Source organism: Dendropsophus ebraccatus, chromosome 11 (genome assembly GCF_027789765.1).
Source record: "Dendropsophus ebraccatus isolate aDenEbr1 chromosome 11, aDenEbr1.pat, whole genome shotgun sequence".
In the NCBI taxonomy this organism is placed as follows: Eukaryota; Metazoa; Chordata; class Amphibia; order Anura; family Hylidae; genus Dendropsophus; species Dendropsophus ebraccatus.
In genome coordinates, this window is record NC_091464.1 from 33,382,254 (window position 1) to 33,406,796 (window position 24,543).

The following is a 24,543-nucleotide window of genomic DNA, read 5'->3' on the forward strand; positions in this document are numbered from 1 at the left end:
TACGTATTTTTTTAACTTATTTGCAATTACATTTAAATTGCAGCGGGGCAAGTTTTGGCGCTCTGTGCTCTGTGTCAGTCGCATTCAGGCCGCTGCCATACACAAAAGCTGATAATTGTACAGAATACCTATTTGCTGTTACATTTTAATTTTGGTGGGGCAAGTTTTGATGCTCCCACTGGAGTCACCACCAGTGGGTGTCCAGTGGGGCAAAATTTTCCCATTAAACGTTAGGAGAGTTAAATGTGTCTTGTTGCTGTTTTACCAGAATCACAGTATTGTCACATTTCAAATTCAATTTTAAATTTAATTTAAAGCTCAGTTACAAATATTAAATATGTCGGAAGTGATAACTTTTGTGCCTTCTGCCTTCAATGGAAGTACTAGCTGTTTTGAAGGTAGGATCAATCCGGTTGGTAGAGGCCACTCTATTTGGTGTTTCTTTAATCTTCAATTTCAAATTCAATCAAATTCAATTAAAATTTTAATTACGATTTTATTTTTTTAATTAAAAGTGTCTTAAACATGAGTATGTGTTGGAGTGCTGTCTCCCTGTTCTGTAGCACTGACCCCCCTCCATCTCCAACTTCAACACATGCCTGGGCTCACCTCAAGGGCCTCAAATTCAATTTTTACATGGTTTCCATGAGACCCACACGCCTTTATGTGTATGACGTGTTTAACCACATCACACTAACATACACATTGACAGTTAGTGGTTGGTACTGTTTGCTTCCCCCCTTGCTTATGCCATCTGTGGCTGTCATAGGCAACTTGATTTAAAGGGGTGCAAGAATTTCTTTTTTTTCTCCTAACAATTTTGCTTTCTGTCCATGCTAAGGTAGAGGAAAGAAGGTTTCCTTGGACTATTGTGTTTGGACTGTATTGTTAAGAGCCTGTGTTAGTGTTGTAATACTGTGATTTGGGCATGTTAGATGCACCAAGGCATGCTTCCCCTGTTGTTCCAGTTGCATTCCAGAGGTGCTTGCTTCATTTTTGAAATGTCATCGACTTGACAAACTCCAAGTGATCGAATTTAGGTTTCCAAGAAACGATCATGCAACTCCCATTGACTTCAAAGGGATTCGATATTCGATTGAATTTTCATGCATTTTTCAGTATTCCAATCAAATTTCCAGCCTTCGAGTATTTTACTATTCCCTCATCACTAGTATTTATTAGTCTTGGAATTATAGCTGATTTTTCCAAGCCTCCAGTGACTGGGACACTATATACTACTATTATTGACTCGCTACCAGTAGTACCAGTAACTTATTATTGTGCAGTTGCTTATGTATATATGCCTTTTTGTTTCTATGACCAAACTCTAAGTTATGGTATAAAAAGGGGGGAGTAGGCAAAGATGTATAGCATCAGTGAAAATTACTAGAGCAACGATGTAAGTTGGCTCTCTAAAAAGAATATCTATAACAGGGCTGACAACCTATTATACACAACCACACCACGTCTGCTTTCTGGTCCATTTTGCTACAGAATATGAAGTCACTGAATACAATCTCTGACTTTAGTGGATCACCTCTGTAGCCAATGGCTGACTGCAATGGTCACATATCCCATGATGATAGGGACCAGGAAGTGGAGACCAGCAGGAAACCAGGAGTAAATTTTAAATGCTGGATAACACATTTAGACAGTTTGCTGCTGAGTATATTACACCTTTCCCATTCTCATTTTCCTCATTTGCAGCCCTTATAGCTAATAGAGGTCTCATAAATCATTTCACCAACCAAACTTCTGAGTTTTATGACATGTCTTACAAATAATTATATACATTATGCTAGAATAAGTAAAATGTATGTGCCTGCACGGCCAACCACATGCCTTTTCAAACCCTTGTCTGGGGTGATCAGTTGATCAGTGAGCTAGTGTCATTTGTAAAAGTGGTTGTAGCAAGACCAGCACTTTAAGGGGGCATTCACAAGTCTGCAGAATTCTGTCTGTGCGCGGCTGGTGTTCTGCAGATTGGACCTCGGAGGTCCCAACATCATGATTAATCAAGATGCTGGGAACTACAAGGTCCAGTCCGCAGAACAAAGTCTGTGCACGGACAGAGTTCTGCGGACTTTTGAATGCCCCCTAAGAGTGTGTTCACACGTTCAGGTTTTTAATCACAGTTATTGAATGCAAAACTAGGAACAGATCATAAATGGAGGACACGTTACTAGCTTTGCATTCAATAATTGGAATTAAAAACCTGAACATGTGAACAAACACTAAAAGTTATTATTTTTTCTTAAGTCATCAAACTATACAATGATGTGTTGAACTCTTTTGTAGTATTCATCTCTATGCCAAAACCGGGCATGATGGGAATTGTAGTTTTGCAGGGCTGTGAGATTGACACCCCTTGTCTAGGAATATAGTGATATAATGTCCATGTGGATAACCCTGACCACTGTCAGGCCTCATTCACAAGTTCAGTGATTTTTCTGGGCAGCAAATCCTCCCGCAATTTTTTTTTCCATAATCCGTGGAAAAGCATCTGTATTTGCATCCGTAATTGCATCCATTTCAGTAAAATGTGAATAGTACTAGTTTGCATAGATTTGATCTGTGTTTCTTACAGACGCCATGGATGTGACATCCGTAAAAAATGTGATTACCATAGACTTTTATTAGTCTAAATTAACACGAACTGTATGAATAGCCCAATAGTTGAACTGTGCCCTAAGTTAAACTGTGATTACAGATCAGCAATTACGGACAACTTTACAGGACGTGTGAATAAGACCTAAGGCATGCTATGTTCAGGTTATTTCCACTATAATGGGGTGTGATTGGCAACCATTCTGTGAGTTGTATAAATATTGAAAAATCATTTTACTGTTTTATCAAGATCTTTTTATGTACTATAAAGATATAATTTAATTCTGTCAACCTCCTGTCATTATAATAAGACTTAATATCTTAATGAGTCCTATCATGACTCATATGTTATGATTCTTTTAGAATACACAGCTTATTGTGGTTGTATGTGTTTTACCCTTGGGCATTGTTCTTCACTTACTACTCTTAATGATATATGTATATGTCATATTGTCATATTGACAAATCACTGAATATGGATATGAGTTTTAACTTGACAAGCTAAACATTGGCAACATCAGAATCCTAGATATGTTCAAAATGTATTATTATTATTATTATTATTATTATTATTATTATTATTATTATTATTATTATTATTAATAATAATAATAATAATAATAATAATAATAATAATAATAATAATAATAATAATAATAATTCAAATAATAATAATTCAGACACCAAGCATTTCTGCTCCTTTATCTTAGGAAATTATGGAAATCCAAACCTTACTGTAACTCTCTATAAAGAGACCTTCAAACTTTTCCACCTTGAGAACCATGTTTAACGGTGAATCATTTTCAAGAGTAGCTGTTAACACAGAAAGGAGGTGTTATTTATGAAATGTAGAGAAATTATTAATTTGCAAACACTTTCTGATTGACCTGAATATTAATCCATCCAAGTAGGCGCAGATGGGAGGGTAGGATTTGCAGATGGAGTCCAACAGTATCCAAGGATAATCTTGTAAAATTTATTGGGAACAAATTCTACGTAGATACAACATTTCGACCCCTTCTGGGGTCTTTGTTAAGCATACTTGACAAAGACTCCAGCAGGAGTTGAAATGTATATGTAGACTTGGGTACCAATAAATTTTGGAAGATTATCCTTGGATACTGTTGGACTCCATCTGCACAATTGACACATACCCACTTGAGGACTGTGGGTCTACCAACAGGCATCCGGCCAACACTGACAACACGAAGGGACTATTGGTGCTTCTGACCCTTTTCTTCTCCTCCACCATGGGGGACATTTATCAAAGGCTTATTTAAAGCCCCGCCTCAGTCACCTCATTAGTGAGAGAGGTATGCCTCTTAGTAAATCCGTCTGGACCTGCCTTATGTAAACCAAAGTACATTCTTGTTGCCTCCTCCTGTGCTGTTGATAAATCTTCCTCCGTGTCTCTATGCATGTTGGCATTTGCTATTGCGTTACTTTCTTGAAATAGAAAGTAGAATTAGAATCCCTTTACTTCAATCACATGACAGTGAAAAAAAAAATGGCTTGGAATGTAATGTTGAATAAAAAAGAAAATGCCTATGCTAATTAGAGAGGAGTGAACTTACAGTAAGTCCGGCCAAACCCAAACCTGTTTACTGGAACGATGAATCTTGCTGCCTGGAAAAGATTGATGCAGTCCTACGAGACCTATGCCTATATCCATGTTTTCCAGGCAGTCATAGGGATGGATCCATCTTTTCCAGGCGGCTGATTTAATGGCTGAGAGATCAGATTCGGGTTTGTCTGAACTTACTGTAAGTTCACTCATCTCTAATGCTAATACACATTAAATTGAAATAAAGTTTATGTTTTGAAGCCCAAGAATGGTGGTATAATAGTTTTTTTGTATGTATTTTCTATGGTAATTTTCATATTCTTCAAAAGAAATCCTTGCATCACATGATCAAAGAGTCACATGACTTGTAATGAAATAAACACAACTGAAAAAAAGCTAAAAAAAAACAAAACACGTTTAGTAACACATACTATTTTGGTAGGAAAAAGCCACTAAAACTGTATCATGGTGTGTGCCAAAAAAAAGGGATGACAAGGATTTTTTGCAGTTTTCTTGTAGAAGTGTTTAAGTTTTTCAACTTGCATTGGATCTGAGAAAAAATGTGTTCAATATTTAGTGTGAAATTTTTTTTTGTGAATTTTTAAACAGAAATTAAAATATTTTTGGTTTCTACAGGAGCAAAGATGAAGACAGTAACCAGAATGTACCATGGGATGCATCTATGGTTGTTTCCGTTGATTATCATATTGCTGAGGTTTCCACATAGTGCCCTTTCCTGTCCTAAACCATGTGCCTGCTATGTCAACTCCGAAGTTCACTGCACATTCCGATCTCTAGCAACTGTACCAACAAGAATCCCAAAACACGTGGAAAGAATTAATTTAGGGTTTGTATATAAAAATTTTTTAAATGTATTATTTGCCTTTTCAGAATTTGTCTCAGCATTAAACCATGAACTGAGAACTCTTGGGTGTAAAGGGGGACATACACATTCAACAGAACAAGCTTGACAATGGAGAAGAGGAGAGGAGTAGTGTTGTCATGGATTTATCATTTCTTCTTTGATGTCTAACTTGCATAACATTTTTCTATATATTTTTCTTATTTTTCTTATTTAATGTACAATGCATTTTTTTTACAGGTTCAACAGCATCCAGTCCATTCCTGAGCATGCATTCTCTGGATTATCCAAGCTAGAAATGCTTTTGATTCACAGCAATGATGTGCAAAACATTCCTAATGGAGCTTTCAAAGATTTAAGTGCCTTACAGGTAATTTACCTATTTTTTATTGTTCTTAAAATATTTTGGGTATTGTTATGCCAGTATGTTTTAGTGTAACAGTATAAATCCTATTATTACATGCTCCTCTATAATCCAGTTTGACAATTATATAACCCTTTTTGTTAGTTTTATGGCTTTTTGATTTGACTGGAACCATGATTTATTATTTCTCGAAAAATGCTTTTACTGAGCAGGTGGCTCAGTGGTTAGTACTAAGCAGGTGGCTCAGTAGTTAGTACTGGGCAGGTGGCTCAGTGGTTAGTACTGAGTGGGTGGCTCAGTGGTTAGTACTAAGCAGGTGGCTCAGTGGTTAGTACTAAGAAGGTGGCTCAGTAGTTAGTACTGGGCAGGTGGCTCAGTGGTTAGTACTGAGTGGGTGGCTCAGTGGTTAGTACTAAGCAGGTGGCTCAGTAGTTAGTACTGGACAGGTGGCTCAGTGGTTAGTACTGAGTGGGTGGCTCAGTGGTTAGTACTAAGCAGGTGGCTCAGTGGTTAGTACTAAGAAGGTGGCTCAGTAGTTAGTACTGGGCAGGTGGCTCAGTGGTTAGTACTGAGCCGGTGGCTCAGTGGTTAGTACTGAGCAGGTGGCTCAGTGGTTAGTACTAAGCAGGTGGCTTAGTGGTTAGTGCTGTTGCCTTTATGCGCTTAGCCTTGTTTTAATATGTCTGTGGAAAACACCAGTGTTGATTTTGTGTTTTTTGCTGTGTTTATATTGGTTTCCTCTCACACTACATTTTAGAAAGTTAGGAGCTTCATAAAGGACAGAGACTGATGTAAACAGTAATGTCTGCATAATATAGGAGAATATGCTGACACTATAAAAGCAACATTGAAAAAAGAGCATGATGTATAACATAAATAACATACAATAATGTCTACAGCAATTTTGTTTTTTTTGTAAATTACTTAAAGGGGTGGTCTCATCTCAACTAATATAGTGAATCTTGTATCTGTATATACAACTACCGGACCACTGCTTTTAGAGGAGAGGAGTTGTTGCCGGTAGCCTACACAAGGAGCTGTCAACAATGGGAGGGAAAGAGAAGCATATCAGGAGAAGGAGAAAGGTTTGCTGAACAAATGTGTTTGCAAAAATATTAAACTATAAGAGTATAACTATAATAGTTGAGATAAGAATACCCCAAAATGGCCTTAATGACCGCAACAATTTTTAGTTTTGCGTTCTCGTTCTTTCTCGTAATTTTGTGACAAGTCCTCCCTGGTATACAGTCACCTATACCCAATATATAATATAGGTGACTGTATACCAGGGAGGACTTGTCACAAAATTTGACCGATTGTGAATTTATTGATATTCATAGATTTTGTATATATGTGTATATTTTTGTTATTGATTTATAAGTCCTAGTTCTATTGTGGTGTGAATATCCCTACCTGGTATATCTTATGTAGCTCCAAGTATTGTGGGGGCTCATATGTAATTGTGTGGAGTTTTCTTGCCACCATTTTAATTGGTTTTAATGTTGTTCCTGTTGTTAGTGTATCAATAAAGATTTTCTATATGTAAGCTATTTTTGGGTGTGCAACTTTGCATAGCTGTGTCGCTTTTTCTTTTTTGGTTTGGTACAGGACTAGAATGTGACCACAAGTCAGGAGCAAAATCAGATGTAGGGGTAGTACCACAAATCCCAGATAAGGTAATAGTGTACTGTCAATAGACAGAATGGAGGTTAGGATTTGGGTGAGGAACAGATAATCCAAGGCCATGGGCAGTGGAACAATGCTAAGGTCATAAAGAAATAATATCAATATTTAGCAGGCTGGAGACAAAGTAACTGACTTCATAGCTGAGCACCAAGTGAGAGGTGCGGCAGAGGTATATAGCAGCCAGAGATGACGTCACAGAGAAGCAGCCAATGGGAGAAAGGCAATGCAGAAGTTAAAGGGGAAAAAAATTCTTTCAAATGAACTGGTGTCAGAAAGTGCCAGAAATTTGTAATTTACTTCTATTAAAAAATCTCAAGTCTTCCAGTACTTTTTAGCTGCTGTATGCCCTACATGCCTGTGTCTATGACATACAGCAGCTAATAAGTACTGGAAGACTGGAGACTTTTTAATAGAAGTAAATTACAAATTTCTGGCAATTTCTGGCACCAGTTAATTTGAAAGACTTTTTTTTTTCATTGGATTTGCCCTTTAACACCTCTGTAAGCCTTAAGGCAGAAGGGTTTGGTAACAGATCTCTGGAACACAGGAAAGCATAGTATTAAACTAGGATGCTTGCTGGGTCACATATATCAATGCCATTTGTGACAGGTGTCAATCAGGGTGATGGAGGCCCAGAAAAAGGGACAGCTTTCTATTCATTCAGAATGCATATACAGATGATATGAAAATAAGTTCTGCAAACCATAAACTCCCTTTTATTGATACAGATCTCTTATAAGTATTCCTATATATGTCCTCTGTAACCGGATTCATTGACTTACATCACATAAAGCTCAGTGGCATGCAGAAATTTTCTTGCTGTCAAAATAATAGAAACCCCGATGGAACCCTGACAGGCCCCATTTTAAATCAACCTGCTAATGTTTTCGTCAGATCCGGTATTCGTGGCTTTCGATATGACTGGAAGACGCTGTAGATGTGAACAGAGCCTAATTCTGTAATCATAGTTGATACTACTATTTAATTAGTCATTTACTGATTTTTTTTTTCTTGTCTTGTTTTCTCCAAAGGTTTTCAAAATGAGCTACAACAAACTGAAAGTCATCTCCAGCCACACGTTTCACGGACTCTCCGGTTTAACCAGATTACATGTTGACCATAATAAAGTTGAATTTATACATCCCAATGCATTCAATGGATTAACTGCCTTAAGACTACTCCATCTAGAAGGCAACTCACTTCAGCAACTCCATGCCAACACCTTCTGCACTTTTAATTTTTTGGGCTATTTCAGACAATCAACATTGAAGCATCTTTACTTATCAGACAACATGATTCAAACGCTCCCTGCCGGCATGATCCAAACAATGCCATTACTGGAAAACCTTTATCTTCATGGCAACCCTTGGGCCTGTGATTGTCAATTAAAATGGTTACTTGAATGGGATGAACAGTCCAATGGTAAGTGTTTTCTGAAACAACTTCCGTGTTAGGATATACCATGATATACCATGATTTTTTTTTTTTTTTTTTTAACTTATTTATTTATTTTCTGTTCATTATAATTGGACAACTGGACTAACGGACAATAAAAGTCTACCTAATTAAAAGTAAAAATTTCTCATTAAAAAGTAGCTTGATTTTTTAACATTTAGTTCAAAACCAGTTTCACATACAAATTGTTGTACCTTTATCAAATTCCTGCAGTGTCAGTTGTTTCATCCCAGCTCACCTTCATCCATACATTTCATTACTGCAGCTCAGTCATGTGACCACCAGTCTGACCACAAGGAAGTGAGATCAGGAGGTCAGTTTCTCCTTTGTGACTGACTTCCTGCAAACTGCAGAAATTAAAGCTATATCTTCTGGCAACACTCAGACCCTTTCCCACCCAGATTCCCCTTCTGTGTTCAAGGGGTTATCCAGGCTTTCTTCCAGAAACAGCACAACTCCTGTCCTCAGTTTGGGTGGGGTTTTGCATCTCAGTTTAAGTGAATGTCGCTGAACTGTAATATCACATACAACCTGAGGACAGTGGTGGTGCTGTTTTTGCAAGAAAGTGGCTGTAGTTTTTCCCATCCTGGAGAACCTCTGTAAGCGTTATGCCCCTCCCATTTGTAGATTGCTGGTGAAGATCCTATATCTGTCCTGAGTGACATGTGTGCATTGATGAAATAGAGTCCATACACTTATAATCTGCACAGTTATACACCTACCACTACACATTCTCTACAGTGAGTTAGGGAACAGAAGTGCTATGTCCCTTTTCTATTTACCTTGCTGCAAGTGCAATGATGAGTCTCCACCTTCTCTGCCTCTACAAAGCCAAAAGCATCATTAGAAAAACATATTAGAGGAAAAACAAGAATTAAGATGGCAGACAATACCACATCAATTAAAATAGGTATACACAGTATTGAAACAGCTTTTACTTTATTATTTAATTATATGTTATGCTCTACTATAGTTTAAAAAAATTCCTATTTACTAGCTATTATGATGATTACTTGAGATGAACAAACTTTTAAAAAGTTTGGATCGGCAGATTCACCTAACTTTAAAGCAAAGTTTGGGTTTGTCTGAACCAAGCCTTAATCCAACTGCACTAAAACAGCTAAACGTTTGCAGGCAAGTTTGCACATCAATACTTACCTGTCTGTGCTCCCTACAGTTTCCTCCTTCTTCGGTGTCTGGTGTCCTACAGCCTTCAGCCTTCTCAATGAATCACTGACTGAGACGGGACAGAGCCATGGCCATTGATTGATTGAGCCGGCTGTCTCTTCCGAGACAAGAGTGACAGCCAGATCAGTCAATTACTGGTCACAGCGTTGTCCTGTCTCAGTCAGTCAGTGATTGCCTGAGCGGGCTGCCACTTTCATCTCAGGAGTGACAGCCTGCTCATTCAATCACTGGCCACAGTGCTGTCTTGTTTCAGTCAGTTATTGGCTGAGCAGGCTGTCACTCCTGAAATAAGAGTGACAGCCCACTTAGTCAATAACTGTCTGACTAAGATGTGACAACGCTTTGTCTAGTGATTGGCTGAGCAGACTGTCACTCCTGAGATTAGAGTAACAGCCCGCTCAGCCAATGACTGGACGCAGCACTGTCCCATCTCAGTCAGTGATTGGCTAAGCGGGCTGACACGGTACACCTGTAGGTAGCGTAATCTTTTGTTGTTGTTTCTTATGTGTATTAAATTGTGCAGCCGACTTCCTTATGAATTACGAATCTCAGTATATAAGATTTGATTTGTTTGGTTTGATAAATCTGTGTTCAGGCAAGGACACTTGGATATAACATGGATGCTAACAAATTGCATCTATAAAATACTCATGTGAAACTGGCCTATATAAACTCCACAACCTCCAGTCTGGATCAAGGTCGTGGAGGCCATAATAACCATGCCATATTATATGTAATCTATGTAAACTGGACATAAATATCAGTCAGTGAGGCATTGACTATCTAATATACTGCATATAGGGGGTAGTTCCATTTTTACCCAATGACTGAGAAAAATAAAGGTTTGTCATTTCTACAAACATACACACAGCTTCTGGATTTTTTCTAATAAGCAGTGGTGAGAAATAAAGCACTGGCACCTGACGCACGCTCTTCACCCAGCTTACTATCCTTTTAATGTGCAATACACAACACAGGCCTTAAGGTAAGCTGCTTAATCCTCTTTGATCACAAGACCCATTTTCAAACAGCACATTACTTTTTATGAAGAACAGAAGATGATAGGAGATATTTTATCTTTCCTGGAGGCAAATCATACATTGTCTGTTGGAAAAGGTTCTATGGTTCCAGTACAGTTTGGTACTTAATGCACCTGTAGTCATGTAAAGCCATGTACTGCAGGTGTTTTCAGGATCAAGGGAAGTGTATTACCCACTAATTATGCCTAGAAGTTGATTGATTAGATGCCAATGTATTTTACTTTACAAAAAAAACCCATTCATTCTCTTAATCTAAGTAATATTGTAAAAAAAAAAAAAAATTGCATTGAAAACATCTTTTTCTTTTTATACCTGTAGGTGTGTTAAAATGCAAGAAAGACAGGTCATATGAAAATGGACAGCTGTGTGCAATGTGTTCCAGCCCAAGACAACTACAAAACCAAGAAATCCAGAGTCTTAAAGATATGGCCTGTTCACGGCCCACTATCTCCTCACCGCTCAGGATAAACAGCAGTGACGTTAACTCTGAAGATGACGACGCTGAGCTTCAATTGTTAGAGTTGGATAAAGATTTTCTTGGGCAGATTATTTTAAACATGACAGATGAACATGGAAACAAAGTAAATCTGGATTGTCAAATCAAGAAAACCAAAGACTATAGCAATATTCAGTGGAACCAACTTCACCAAGAGGAAATTGATGTGAATGCAACTTTTGCTTTATACTTTGAATGCCCCATGACTCGGGATAACTATGAAAAGTTATGGAAGCTAATAGCCTACTATAGTGAGGTTCCTGTAAAATTGGAAAGAGAACTGCTGTTTACTGATAGCTCCAAAACAACGTACAGATATAAACAGAATCTGGATCACGATTCCTATTATTACACAGGAGTCCGAGCTGTCATAACAGCAGAACCGGAATGGGTGATGCAAACAGTCATCAAGATTCAGCTAAATAGAAGAATGAGTACAGCAAAAAAAGTTACCCTATCTTTCTCCACACAGCTCTCCCAATCCATGCACACAAAAGATATTCAGTACCCAAAGAATAGCTGGGTCATGATCAATAGGAATGACAACACCAAAACATCTTATAGTGTCATTAAAGGAAGCGTTTGCCAAATGTCTTGCCCCGTAAAGTCCTCCGAAACACCAACTATAGAATGGAGTCTCCCAGATGGTACAACATTGAAAGCCCCATACATTGATCAAAATAGTAGATATTCCATATCAGAAAGTGGACAGTTGATGGTAAAACAAGCAGATTTCCAAGATTCTGGTGTCTATCATTGTATTGCAAAAGTTAAGCATGAGGTTGACACCTTGGCTATAAGAGTGGTGGTGCAGCCTTCATCCAATGAGATTTCTGAAAGCAACATTAAAGTTGTCACTAAAACAGTTGAAGAATCTGTAACTTTACCATGCAGTGCAGAGGCAAATCCCAATGCTGAGGTGAATTGGATTTTACCAAACAATAATATTATTAATTCGGGCACAAACAAATCTGGTGCATATTTATTAAATGATGGGTCCTTGCTAATTCCAGCTACTAAGCTTACCGATAGCGGCCTTTATAGGTGCATAGCTCTCAATCAATATGGAGAAGATCACTATAGTGTGCAGGTGGCAATCCTAAAAAAGTTCTCAGAGCAGTTGAATAAAATAACAATAATTAAAAAACGCCCCATGGTGAAGATTTCTTCAAAGCCCATGTATGATCTAATAGATGATGATAGGGGATCTGGTGAAAGAGATGTACAAGAGGAAAAAGAGAAATACAAAAATGTGCAGGACAGAATTAAATCTGGGAAAGATAAAAGTTCAAGAGGTCAGGGCAAAAATATCAGAAAAGACAGGAAGAAAAATAATTCTTGGAAAAATACAGAAAAAGAGGAAGACAGCAATATAGCAGAAGGACGAAGAAAGTTTGAATCAAGAAGGAGAATAATAGGGGGTAGTAAGAAAATTGATCCTAAAAAGTGGGCCACTATTTTGGCTAAAGTTAGAGGAAGAAATAACCTAAAAACTACTGATGTTCCATTCCTAACAACTCCAAGAGCTGTAACTACCCCAACCTATGAGCATGAAGATACAACTCCTTCTTTAATATCTGAACCAATATCAGAAGCAGCAAGCAATGTGGAAGAAGCATCGGCAGATGACGATGATGACGTATTACATATAACATCTTCACCAAAGGTGACCATAACACAATATCAAGATCAAACAACACAGGTAGACCATAATGTTCTTACAGTAACCAAAGAAGAGCCAGATGATTATAGCAATGTTCCATTTGTAGAGGAGATCCTAGAGGAAACAAAGACAGAATCTTCTCTTTTATTTGACGCCTTAAGTACAGTAAATCCAGTAAAGTCAACTATTGAAAATCTAGATATAGAAGATTCTATATATTCAACAGGTGAAGAAGATTTTAAGGCTTTTACAGAAGATGATACCGGTATTGAAAATAACAATCCAACAAATGTCATTAAAACTGAAACAAATGAAATGGATCAGATTTCAGAACGACAAGAAAATCTTGTCGATGAAGACAGTACGTCAATTAATACCATTACCACTATGTTTACTACTGAAACGCATGATTCTGAAGATGCTGAACTAGCTACAACACCAAGCTTTCATACTACACAACATGCCACAATTAATAAGTCTACCCTTAAAATACCAACGTATCAATATCCCACAGAACCAGAAATAGATAGTGACAGATATAATGTAAATTTAGAAGTGGACACTGATATGTCTTCTCCAACTTCAACTGAAACCACTATTCCTGAACACGACCAAAGAGTCTCTGAAGCCATAAATGGTATTATACCTAAATCAACCGAAAATGTTATTACTACATCACTTCCTCTTTCAACTAGTCCTAATTCAGATGACACGTTATCTGTTCCACTTGTCTCAGCTTCTCCGGAAAGTTATAAACATACAATAGAAGAAGGGTTTACCACTAATAGTGATAACAGCTTTAATGTAAATGGTGAAAATCCGGAAACCACAGTAGAAGCTGAACATTTATGGATGACCACAAATTCACATAATTTTGTAACAATCCCAAGAGCAACTACTAGAACTATGCAATACACTACACAAATGCCAACTACAACAACTACCCTTTCAACTCCTGCCTATGTTCAATATCCAAGAAGAAGAAACAACGGAAGAAGAAAGTTTCGACCAAACAGATTCCGACATCGTCAAAACCAAATTAATTCCACTATGTCATCTGCACAAAGTAATTTCAATTTTGTAACTCGAAAAAGACCAATTTTAGAAGAAGAAAAGATCACAAGAGTTTTGTCAAATCAAGATAATATCGTCCATCAGCCTAGGGTAACTACTAGCCCATTATATATTCAGTCAACTTATCATGCAATTCTTCCATCTTCAACAAAGAATAAACAGATTCTGTCTACTACTACTACTACTACTACTACTACTACTACTACTACTACTACTTCTACTACTTCTACTACTTCTACTACTCCTAGAGCAGAAGTGTTACATTCTACACAAACACCTGCCACAATGGAAGTACCACTTGCTCCCCCAGTTACAGCAACAGAGACTTTGGACACTGTAAATATAAACAACGCTGAAGAATTATATACAGTAAAATCTACTGATGATGCAGAAGATGTGCAAGAGAATGATATTCAAATTATGAGAGTCCCAAGTACAAAGAGCACCACAAAAGCATCGCCGAAAACTATCCCAAGTCTGTATTGGCAACCTGATACAGATAAAATGGATGTTTTAGAAGATACTAAACTTACAGAATCTGAGCCTGTCTTTGTAACAGAACCATCTCCTGTGCTTCTTACAACTGAGCCACCAACATTAACCACCCATAGTGTCAGTACTCACAGTTCAATAAAATATGAAACTTCTAGCCAAAAAGATATATACAGACAGACAACAACATTACAACCAACTCGAAAAACTACTACCACTGTTACTAAAGACCAAAATCATCATAGAACAATTCACTATTACCAATTAAATACAGCAACACTTAGCCATCCCCTTAGGCAATATGTAACACCCAATCCTGGAAGGTATATAACAGCTCATCCAGTTACAAAAAATATTTTTGCCCCTACCACCCCGTACTATATGACTTCTTCAAGCACAACACATTTACCAATACAGCCTTCAATTCCTAAGACCAAATATCAAGAAACTATAAATGTAGTTGCATCCACACGGAGTCCTAAAATATTACAAACAAGCACTAGTCCTTCAAGAATAAATGAGCTGGATGTATATTCTTCCAACCAGAATAAAGTATTTGTGCAGACTAAACAAGAACAAGTTAAGGACACCTATGGTTCAAAGTCAAACAACAGCCTTCCTTATAACCCGAAATATCGTCATCAACCTCGACTAGTAAGCAAGTACCATCAAGGAATAGTTCCATCGTACTATAATCCAGCCAGAGGAAACATAAGACCGCCACACTTTGGAACCTATGGACCCATACGCTACTTTGTTACCAATCAGCCAATTGCAATAACCAATAAACCAGAGATAACAGCTTATACTGCGCACACAGTGCAAAGTGTCCAAGAAAAGATAGAGCAAACTACCCAAATGCCTACAACTACTACTCCTGCTGCAACAACCACTACTACAGTTATCCCGATACACAGACCAGGACCAGTGACACCAAACAGGTTTTCTCAGGGACAAAGGATTACACCCTATTACAGACCGTATGGAAATAACTTTATAAATGATAATAAAGGTAACTCAGTACGTATTCCTTACGTAAATCCGTATTACATCAACCCAAGAATCCCCTATCGTTTTAACAGAACAAGGTTTTATCAGTTTACTGTTACTTCAAAGCCTATTCCTCCAACCATGTTAGCCCCAGCCAGTGCAACTAATAAAGTCTGGACAACAGCATTGAATGCTATTAAAACCACCACTTTACCTGCTCAAATAGTAACCCGAACTTTAACTACAACCACAACCACTACAACCCCTGCTTATTTTTTGCAAAGCCGCTCATCTCCGCCAGGTTCTACGGCACAGCCATTGTGGCATTACTTTAATGTTAACCAAAGACCTCGTCTTGCTACAAATAAAGTGGAACCAATGCAGCAGCCTTCATTTTTTAACAAGATACAAGAAAGCAAGCCCAAGATTGTGACAACTGGCAACCAGTTTGTATCTGTGCCATTTGAATTGGATGCTGTTTTTCCATGTGAAACTACTGGGGAACCTAAACCTTCCATTACTTGGACAAAGCTTGCTACAGGTAATACATTCAATAGAATAAAACCAACAAAGTATAGTTTTACATATAGCTAGTGACTATTTGTAGGCATATTAGCCTCAAATGTTTTGTTTAAATAGTAATTTAAACAACCTGTTTACTTTTACGACCCACTTAGTATATCCAACTTGTACGACAAACTTAGTACTGTATATCCAACTTAACATTAATATTGAAAGTCAAGTTACCTAACTTGTTGACAATTTCCAAAGCAATTTTCTTACCAGAGTTATATGGGCACTGTCATAAAAAAAAAGAGAGCCATATCAAATGTTTTCATTGGTCGCTACTGACAAAGTTCACAAACAGTGTATTCACATCTGACTTTGTGTCACGTGACCTAGACAAACTTTCAATGCAATTCAAGTCTATGGGTTACTTCTAGGTTGCAGACATAGATAGAGGAGCATACAGCAGTGTGGTCATCTCCCCACTCATTCTACTGGGTCTAAACACTTCGATCCTGACCAATAAAACATTTTGATATGTTTCTCTCTTATATCAAAAGTTTTATTTAATGACCATCACTCTTTAACCCCTTCTGTAGTACATGATTTTTGGAAAATTCTTTACTCTCATATTCAAAGAGTCACAATTCTTATTTCTCCATATTTCTCCATAAAATGAGCCATATGAGGGCTTATTACTTGCAGGACAAATAGACCTTTTAAATGTCATCCTTCAATAAAATGATATATTATCTATATATTATCTATAACTGCATACTTACATTTTTTTCAGGTGCAGTAATGTCTTCAAGAAACAAAATACAACGTTTTGAAGTCCTGGATAATGGGACATTACATATACAGAAACTTCAGCTTCAGGACCGGGGACAATATATGTGTACTGCACAGAATAAACATGGTATTGATAAGATGACAGTCACTTTGTCAGTTGTGGCTCAACAACCAAAACTAGCACTACCCCGTTTTAAGGACACCTTAGTATATCTCGGAGATACAATTACAATGGACTGTAATGCTAGTGGTCTTCCACCTCCTCATATCTCTTGGATATTGCCAGACAGGAAAATACTCCATACTGTCTCTACTACAGAATCCCATGTAATGCTGTTGGCCAATGGAAGTTTATCCATAAAAGATGTGACATTTCCTGACCGAGGGATTTACAAGTGCATTGCTAGTAATGTGGCAGGAGCAGATAGTTTGACTGTAAAGCTTCAAGTATCACCATTGCCTCCTGTAATTCAACAGGAAAAGCTGGAAAATATTACACTGCCACAGAGCCATAGCATTTATATTCATTGTTCAGCAAAAGGTGCTCCTCCACCGACCATTCGTTGGGTGCTCTTAGATGGTACGCAGGTCCGACCTTCTCAATATGCAAATGGGAATTTGTTTGTATTTCCCAATGGGACACTCTATATACGTAACAGCTCACCAAGAGACATTGGGAAGTATGAGTGCATAGCGGCAAACATTGTAGGCGCTGCCAGGAGGATAGTACATCTGGATGTAAGGAAATTTTCAACAAATGCAAAGATCACTGCAAGTTCTCCTCAGAAAACAGATGTAACCTATGGTGGGATTCTACGCTTAGACTGTAGTGCAGCTGGTGATCCGTGGCCGAGAATAATGTGGAGACTTCCTTCGAAACGCCTAGTGGACTCCTTCTTCAGGTATCTTGTTATTCTTTTAAGCTGGATTGAGCGCCCTAATATCACAAGATTGTGTAAGATAGTACACATAAAAATGGATAAGTCAATCATAGATCCAGTATCTGTGTATACAGATATGAACAGAAAGGTTAGCCTAGCTATTACATTTAGAGTAAATTGGAGAGGGGAGAATTATGTCCAATTAGCAATGACATCAAGCAATCAGGATGAGAATGTGTGAGAGCAACAAGAGATTTGGCCATTTCCACAGTAGTAATGGGGAGATATTTTGAAGCTACAGACAGAAGGACCATACAAGTGATTAAATATAGGGACTGAAGGACGGATATGATAGCATAACCTCAAAAGACTGGGTGTGCCGCCTAAGACTTGTGGCAGGATCCCCCATGTTTATATCCCCCATGTAGATATATAGAAAATTATTTTGCCAACAAATCTATAGTTATAAATCCCCGGAAGACAACCTTTTTTTTATTAGGCCACCACTGATCTAGACTGGATTTTGCTAAGAAAAATTTGCACTTCTCTTTTATCCTATGCAATTATTCTGAATGACTGTTTTGGTGGGGTTTCAACTGTTGCCACCACCCCTGATACTTAAAATAATAGGGCTGCAGACCCTAACCATATTATGATAATATAATAATTATAATAATACTGCCCATAGGTAAATGGACTATTTCCAGTATAAAGGGAAAAAAGCCCCATATAAAAATTTTATTGATGGTTATTCACTTTGGAATGAAGAGGTCTTGGTCTGGTCTGTCTTCCATGTCGCAGAGAAAGGCACCATGATCATTGATGGCTAATGATAGAGTGCTGTATAACTTTACAATGATCATAGTAAAAAAGAAAACCAACCTGAGCTTTGGGCCCATCTATCTATGGGCTTCAGAGGTTGTCTGTATGGTACATATACCCTGACTTCCCTAGATTATTCTCAGCTTTACAGCAGAAAGGTTTTCTTCTAACACACATATTTTCTTACTAAATCTTTTATAACAGGTATGAAACAAATTGTACTCTGTAACATTGTGAGGCTATGTTCCCATAACATCTATCTAGGTGAAAAAACTGTTTTTTTTTTATTTATTTTTTTTTTAACAAACTTTAAAAACTTTGTGGGAACATAGCCTCATCTGTAAGTCTATCCAGTTTCCTGTTTAGCTTTGTTTGCATTAAAAGCTGTATTGTAACAGTTCTTGGTTTATGTTATATTGCTTGCATGTACTAATAATGTGATATTTTTTTTCTGGCCTTGAACAGTTTCGACTCGAGGATCAAAACATTTTCAAATGGAACACTAATCATCTATTCAGTTACTGAAAAAGATGCAGGGGACTATCTGTGCATGGCGCGAAACAAGCTCGGAGATGACTATTTGGTTCTCAAAGTAAACGTGATGATGAAACCTGCTAAAATTCAGCATAAAAATGATTTGGACCATAAAGTTATGTATGGTGGAGATCTGAAGGTCGATTGTGTTGCAACTGGTGTTCCCAATCCTGAAATCTCATGGAGTCTACCAGATGGAAGTATGGTTAATAATGTAATGCAATCAGATGACAGTGGGGCACGCTCAAGAAGATATGTCGTATTCAACAATGGAACCTTGTACTTCAATGACGTAGGAATGAAAGAGGAAGGTGATTATACCTGCTATGCTGTGAATCAAATTGGACAAGATGAGATGCGAGTAAGTGTCAAAATAGTAGCCGAAAAAGCAGTTATTAAGAATAAAACCTATTCCGTTATCAATGTGCCTTACGGGGATGTTGTCACTGTTTCTTGCGAAGCTAAAGGTGAACCTATTCCCAAAATTACATGGCTTTCTCCATCAAATAGACCTATACCTGGCTCATCTGAAAAATACCAAATCTTTCAAGATGGTACTCTACTCATCCAAAAGGCCCAACGGTCTGATAGCGGAAACTACACATGTCTAGCTCAAAATAAAGGTGGCGAGGATAAAAAAATGGTTCATATTCACGTGAACGTTTTTCCACCTAAAATCAATGGTTATACCGACACTATAACGACGATAAAAGAATCGGCCATGAAAAATAGTCAGCTACTGATAGACTGCAAAGCTGAAGGAATTCCGACACCTCGCGTTATGTGGGCTTTTCCTGAAGGAGTAATCCTTCCCGCTCCTTACTATGGTAACAGAATCACCGTTCATCGTAATGGAACACTTGAAATAAAAGTTCTGCGTAAAACAGATTCCGTACAGTTAGTATGTATCGGAAGGAACGAAGGCGGCGAAGCCAAGTTAATCGTACAGCTGACTGTTACCGAGCCGGCAGTGAAGCCCTACTTTAACAGTGACCATGAAAATGTTGTTGTGGCTGAGGGACAGTCTGTTAAACTAAACTGCTCTGCTATGGGGATTCCAGAACCTGACATAGTATGGATTCTCCCGAATGGAACCCAGATCACTAGTGGCAATCAGTTCTACAGAATGCTCCATAGACAGGATGGAATTTTACACATTGGTTCTATAGCAGCTGCCGATGGAGGAACCTATTATTGCAGAGCTGTAAACGTAGCCGGATCTACTGACAGAAAGGTCACTGTACAGATTGGGCGCAAGCCGCAAATAAGCAACAATTATAACAACCTGGTAAGCATCATCAATGGAGAGACTTTGCAACTTCACTGCATCACTCAAGGAGAAACAAAGCCTGAGATCTCTTGGACATTACCCAATGGAGTGGTTATCGATGGTCCACAACTTAAAGGTCGTATTTCTCTGTTACAAAATGGCACCCTAGTGGTAAAAGACACTACTGTATATGACAGAGGAAGTTATCAGTGTAAGGCAAAAACACAATATGGTTCTTCCACAATGAACGTTCCGGTGATAGTCATTGCTTATCCTCCCCGTATAACTACTAGCCCTGCACCTGTTATTTATGCTCGACCAGGAAGCTCTGTCCAGTTAAACTGCATGTCTATTGGGATACCAAAGGCTGAAATAACCTGGGAGCTTCCGGATAAATCTCACTTGACTGCAGGGGCTCAGTCTCGCTTATATGGAAACAAATTTCTTCATCCTCAGGGGACATTAGTTATTCAACATTCTTCAAAGAGAGATGCAGGTTATTATAAATGCACCGCTAAAAATATATTAGGCAGTGACACAAAAACAACCTATATACATGTATATTAAGACAAATGAGATCAAATATCCAAGTAAAAGCCCATGACTGCCATCCAAGTGCAAAGTATACTGTATCACTTAATACAGACATCCTCCGATCAATCACAACGCTTGCAGTATATCAGTCTTCATACAGATCAGAAGCCATGAAAATGCAATGAATGAGACCAAAGGCCTAGATGTACAATATATCAGATTTTAAGGCTTTTGAAACTAAATCACGCTATTTAGTTTTCATCTTTCTGAATGATACAGTATTACATTGACTTGATCTGCACCTTACTACCAAAGAAGTATTAATACTATACACATATTACAGTTATATGTGTTTATTTGCAGATGTTTTATTCTCCTTTACCTCTTTAGCATTCCAATACCACTATCTTTAAAGAAAAATTATAACCAAAATACAAGTAGCTCCTCTTAAAGGGGAATTTCAGAGAAAAAAAAAAGTTTCAAATCAACTAGTGTCAGAAAAGTACAGATTTGTAAATTACTTCTATTATAAAATCTCAAGCTTTCCAGTACTTATCCACTGCTATATGTTCTGCAGGAAGCGGAGTTTTCTTTTCAGTCCGACACAGTGCTCTCTGCTGCCACCTCTGTCTGTGACAGGAACTGTCCAGAGCAGTAGCAGATACCAATAAAAAACCTCTACTGCTCTGGAGAGTTCCCATCATGGACAGAGGTGGCAGTAGAGAGCACCATGTCATAAAACCACCACTTCCTGTATAGTATACAGCAGCTGATAAGTACTGGAAGACTGGAGATTTTTTAATTAGAAACTATTTACAAATCTGTATAACTTTATGCCACCAGTTGATTTGAAAAGTTTATTCTTTTTTCCGGAGTGCCCCTTTAAAGATAACCCCATTAACAGTTGTTCATCACATTATGTTCCCCTATAGGAGCAATTTGCTTTTTTGTTATAATTTGTCTTTAGCGACTGTTATGTGTGCGTTCACATACTGCATCACTAATGTTCGTCACTCCGAAAGTCACCAATCTCAGTTCCCTTATGGGCTGTGAGAAATTTGAACTTATGAATATGCAACAGAAAAATATGACTGCGGTTATTGCTTTTTGCATAAGTTTTATATTAGTAATCAAATCATGAGACAAAAATTACCGCAATCCCTGTCTCATTTCTATAAATTATTTGGTCTTTAAAAGACTTTGCTGAAAACTGTGTTTATATTATTATGATCATTGTACTGTACATTTTATAATAAATATTATTTTCCAAACAATCGTTACAGCTGCAGATTTTTATTGGGGAGTGAATTATTCTGAAGAATACTCTAGTTATTCCTATTGTCTGTGGCTTGTATTAGAGGCATATGCATGAAGGCTACAAGCATATCCATGGAAAAGTTTAGAGGTTGTCAAAGTTTTTGTGATGTGGATTGGGCTCAGAGTAAAAGCAAACAATAACTGATACCTACCCTGGCACTCCACAACTCCTACTCCGGTGTATTCTGATCCTTCCTCTTGTCTCAACCGAACCGATTAGCCAATCCACCTCAATGACTGGCTGAGTGGGCAAGTCTAGCTGTGATATCTCCTCTATAAGGCCGGGTTCTCACAGCATATGACACCTGCCGTTCTGCAAGTTCATCCCGGGCGGTACTGCAGCGGCCGGATGATCTTCATTTCTTTTGATTTGGAGTGCAGGCGCATTCAAGTGTGCACACATTCCAAATCAACATAGATGACAATGTAAAGGAACCATAAGGAACAGGAGCTGTGGGAGATAGGGGTAGGTAGGGACCCTGTCCCCAATCTACATATTTGACATTTTGTGAACTAGACAAATCTTTTAATTTGTATTATTAATTTTCAATTACTGATATAACACAGACACAGCACTTTACATAAAATATCGCCTGTGATTTGTTTATCCCATATAACCAATAGAGGCAATTTTAGAAAAAAACAGCAGTTGTCTATTTATTTGTACAGTAGAATGTGGGAGAAAACAAGAGTACCTTGGGGAAGTCCTTGGGGATTTTGATATACATGTCTTGTTTTTTTGGCCTGTGTCAGAACACCATCAAATAAGTAGGTATTTAACGGTGGTTTCTATGATATGGGAATAAATGGTTCACACACACAATAGCGAAGTGAATAGATGTAGTTTACTTAAGTGATGAAGCTAAATTAAAAGTGTCAAATATAAAATAACAGCTACACAATACACAATAAGACAGGTACATAAACATAAATAATTACACCAAGTAAATATACAACCACTTAGCTATAAATAAGGATCTTACAAACAATCGGAGAAGGGGGCTTTGTTGGCTGCGGTCCAATACCCAAAGGCCAGAAATAGTTTAACATGAACATCTGTATAGGTCCATTGCAATGTTTCAGAGCCCTAGAGTTATGACATCTCTCCCTAGTGCTTACTGGGGCAAGTGCCAGGGCCCACTGAGCCTCTAGGGGGTCACCAGTTGCAGATTATAATGTTAGCGGTTTGGGTGGCACACTGGGGCCCCTTTGCTGTCTGAACTCCCCACATCTGATCTCACTGCAGATGCACATCACTTGGGGATTCATGGGCCCTCAAGTATTGTTCAGCTGCAGTGCCAGTGAGCACACTAAAACAAAACTGACCTCCTACACACTCCCTCATCGCTGCAGGACTTCCCTTGTTTTTCTCCCCTACTCTCTTGTGCATGTGTTACAGACACTGCCTGCAGTAGAAGTCCCACCCACTTGTCAGGAGCGTCAAGGACTTCCAGTGCAGGCAGCGTCTGTGCAACATGCTGGCTGTGCTGGATGAAAGAACAGAGAAGAGAAGCACCGGGTGACTTACAGCTATGGGGGAGCATGTGGGAGGTGTGTTTTGTTTATTTCTTTTCTATTCATGTACATTGGGGACAATTCACTAAAGAGGGACTACACTGGGGGCCATATACTTATATGGGAACTATGTTGGAGGCCATCTTCTAAAGGGTAGTAGATGGTCATAAGGGGAGGTTGCTTTCTACCTCTAAATGGGTCAGTGTGTGGGGAGGATACTGATATTTGTACAGTGGGTGTTGGTTTTACTGTGCTCACATGATTTGCTCCACAAAAGGGCCGCTGAGGCTCTGTCGCCCATGGGCTGCAAAAACCTAGAGCCGGCCCTCCAAGATGCTATGGGCACAGATCAGCATGTGGGGGCACAGAAAGTGGCAGAAGAGGGCTGAAATAGAATGGACAGGTAGGCAATGCTGAATTTTAACATACAAGGTAGTTTACATTTAAAGGGGCTAGTCAGATAACACCTTTAAACTAAGCAGTCTTCATGTTTATCAGTCAGACTGATACACTGTGATGAATCTGGCACATTTGAAAGCCATAAAAAAAAAATTCCTACGCATTTCAAGCTGTATGCTGCACCTTGTAATCATGCCCAACTCTTTCTCACACAAGGACAGTGTTTAACATATTGTAAAAATCTATCTTGTACTGATCATAGTAGAAGGAAATCTAAGTAACACCACTGGAAGCATACTGGGATGTTGAAAAGTACAAGAGCGGACATTCAAAAACGTTATGGCCGGGGCATATGCCAGAGAGAAGGTGTAGATTCACCCCTTCTCCCTGGCATACGCCTGCCTTATCCCCTGCTTGCCCGATTGGAAACAGGTGTAGATTTGATACGTCATGCACAGGGTTGGGCGCCCGGTTAGCCAGATTCACTAAGA

General features: G+C 38.3%; 1 protein-coding gene and 1 long non-coding RNA gene across 2 annotated transcripts in view; one reads left to right on the forward strand and one right to left on the reverse strand.

Annotated features, from left to right (window-relative positions):
- The window catches only part of MXRA5 (matrix remodeling associated 5), a 43,948-nt gene extending 21,890 nt beyond the window's left edge, over positions 1-22,058 (forward strand). The window contains exons 2-7 of the mRNA XM_069945240.1: positions 4,808-5,018; positions 5,274-5,403; positions 8,115-8,505; positions 11,085-16,022; positions 16,782-17,682; positions 18,949-22,058. Coding sequence (XP_069801341.1) covers positions 4,816-5,018; positions 5,274-5,403; positions 8,115-8,505; positions 11,085-16,022; positions 16,782-17,682; positions 18,949-20,854 — 8,469 coding nt within the window. The 5' untranslated portion in view covers positions 4,808-4,815 and the 3' untranslated portion in view covers positions 20,855-22,058. The remainder of the gene's footprint in view (positions 1-4,807; positions 5,019-5,273; positions 5,404-8,114; positions 8,506-11,084; positions 16,023-16,781; positions 17,683-18,948) is intronic.
- The window catches only part of LOC138767614 (uncharacterized), a 49,021-nt gene continuing 33,279 nt past the window's right edge, over positions 8,802-24,543 (reverse strand). Inside the window, exons 2-3 of the long non-coding RNA XR_011358816.1 lie at positions 9,321-9,361; positions 8,802-8,885 (exon numbers count right to left, since the gene is read on the reverse strand). This is a non-coding gene — a long non-coding RNA (uncharacterized lncRNA). The remainder of the gene's footprint in view (positions 8,886-9,320; positions 9,362-24,543) is intronic.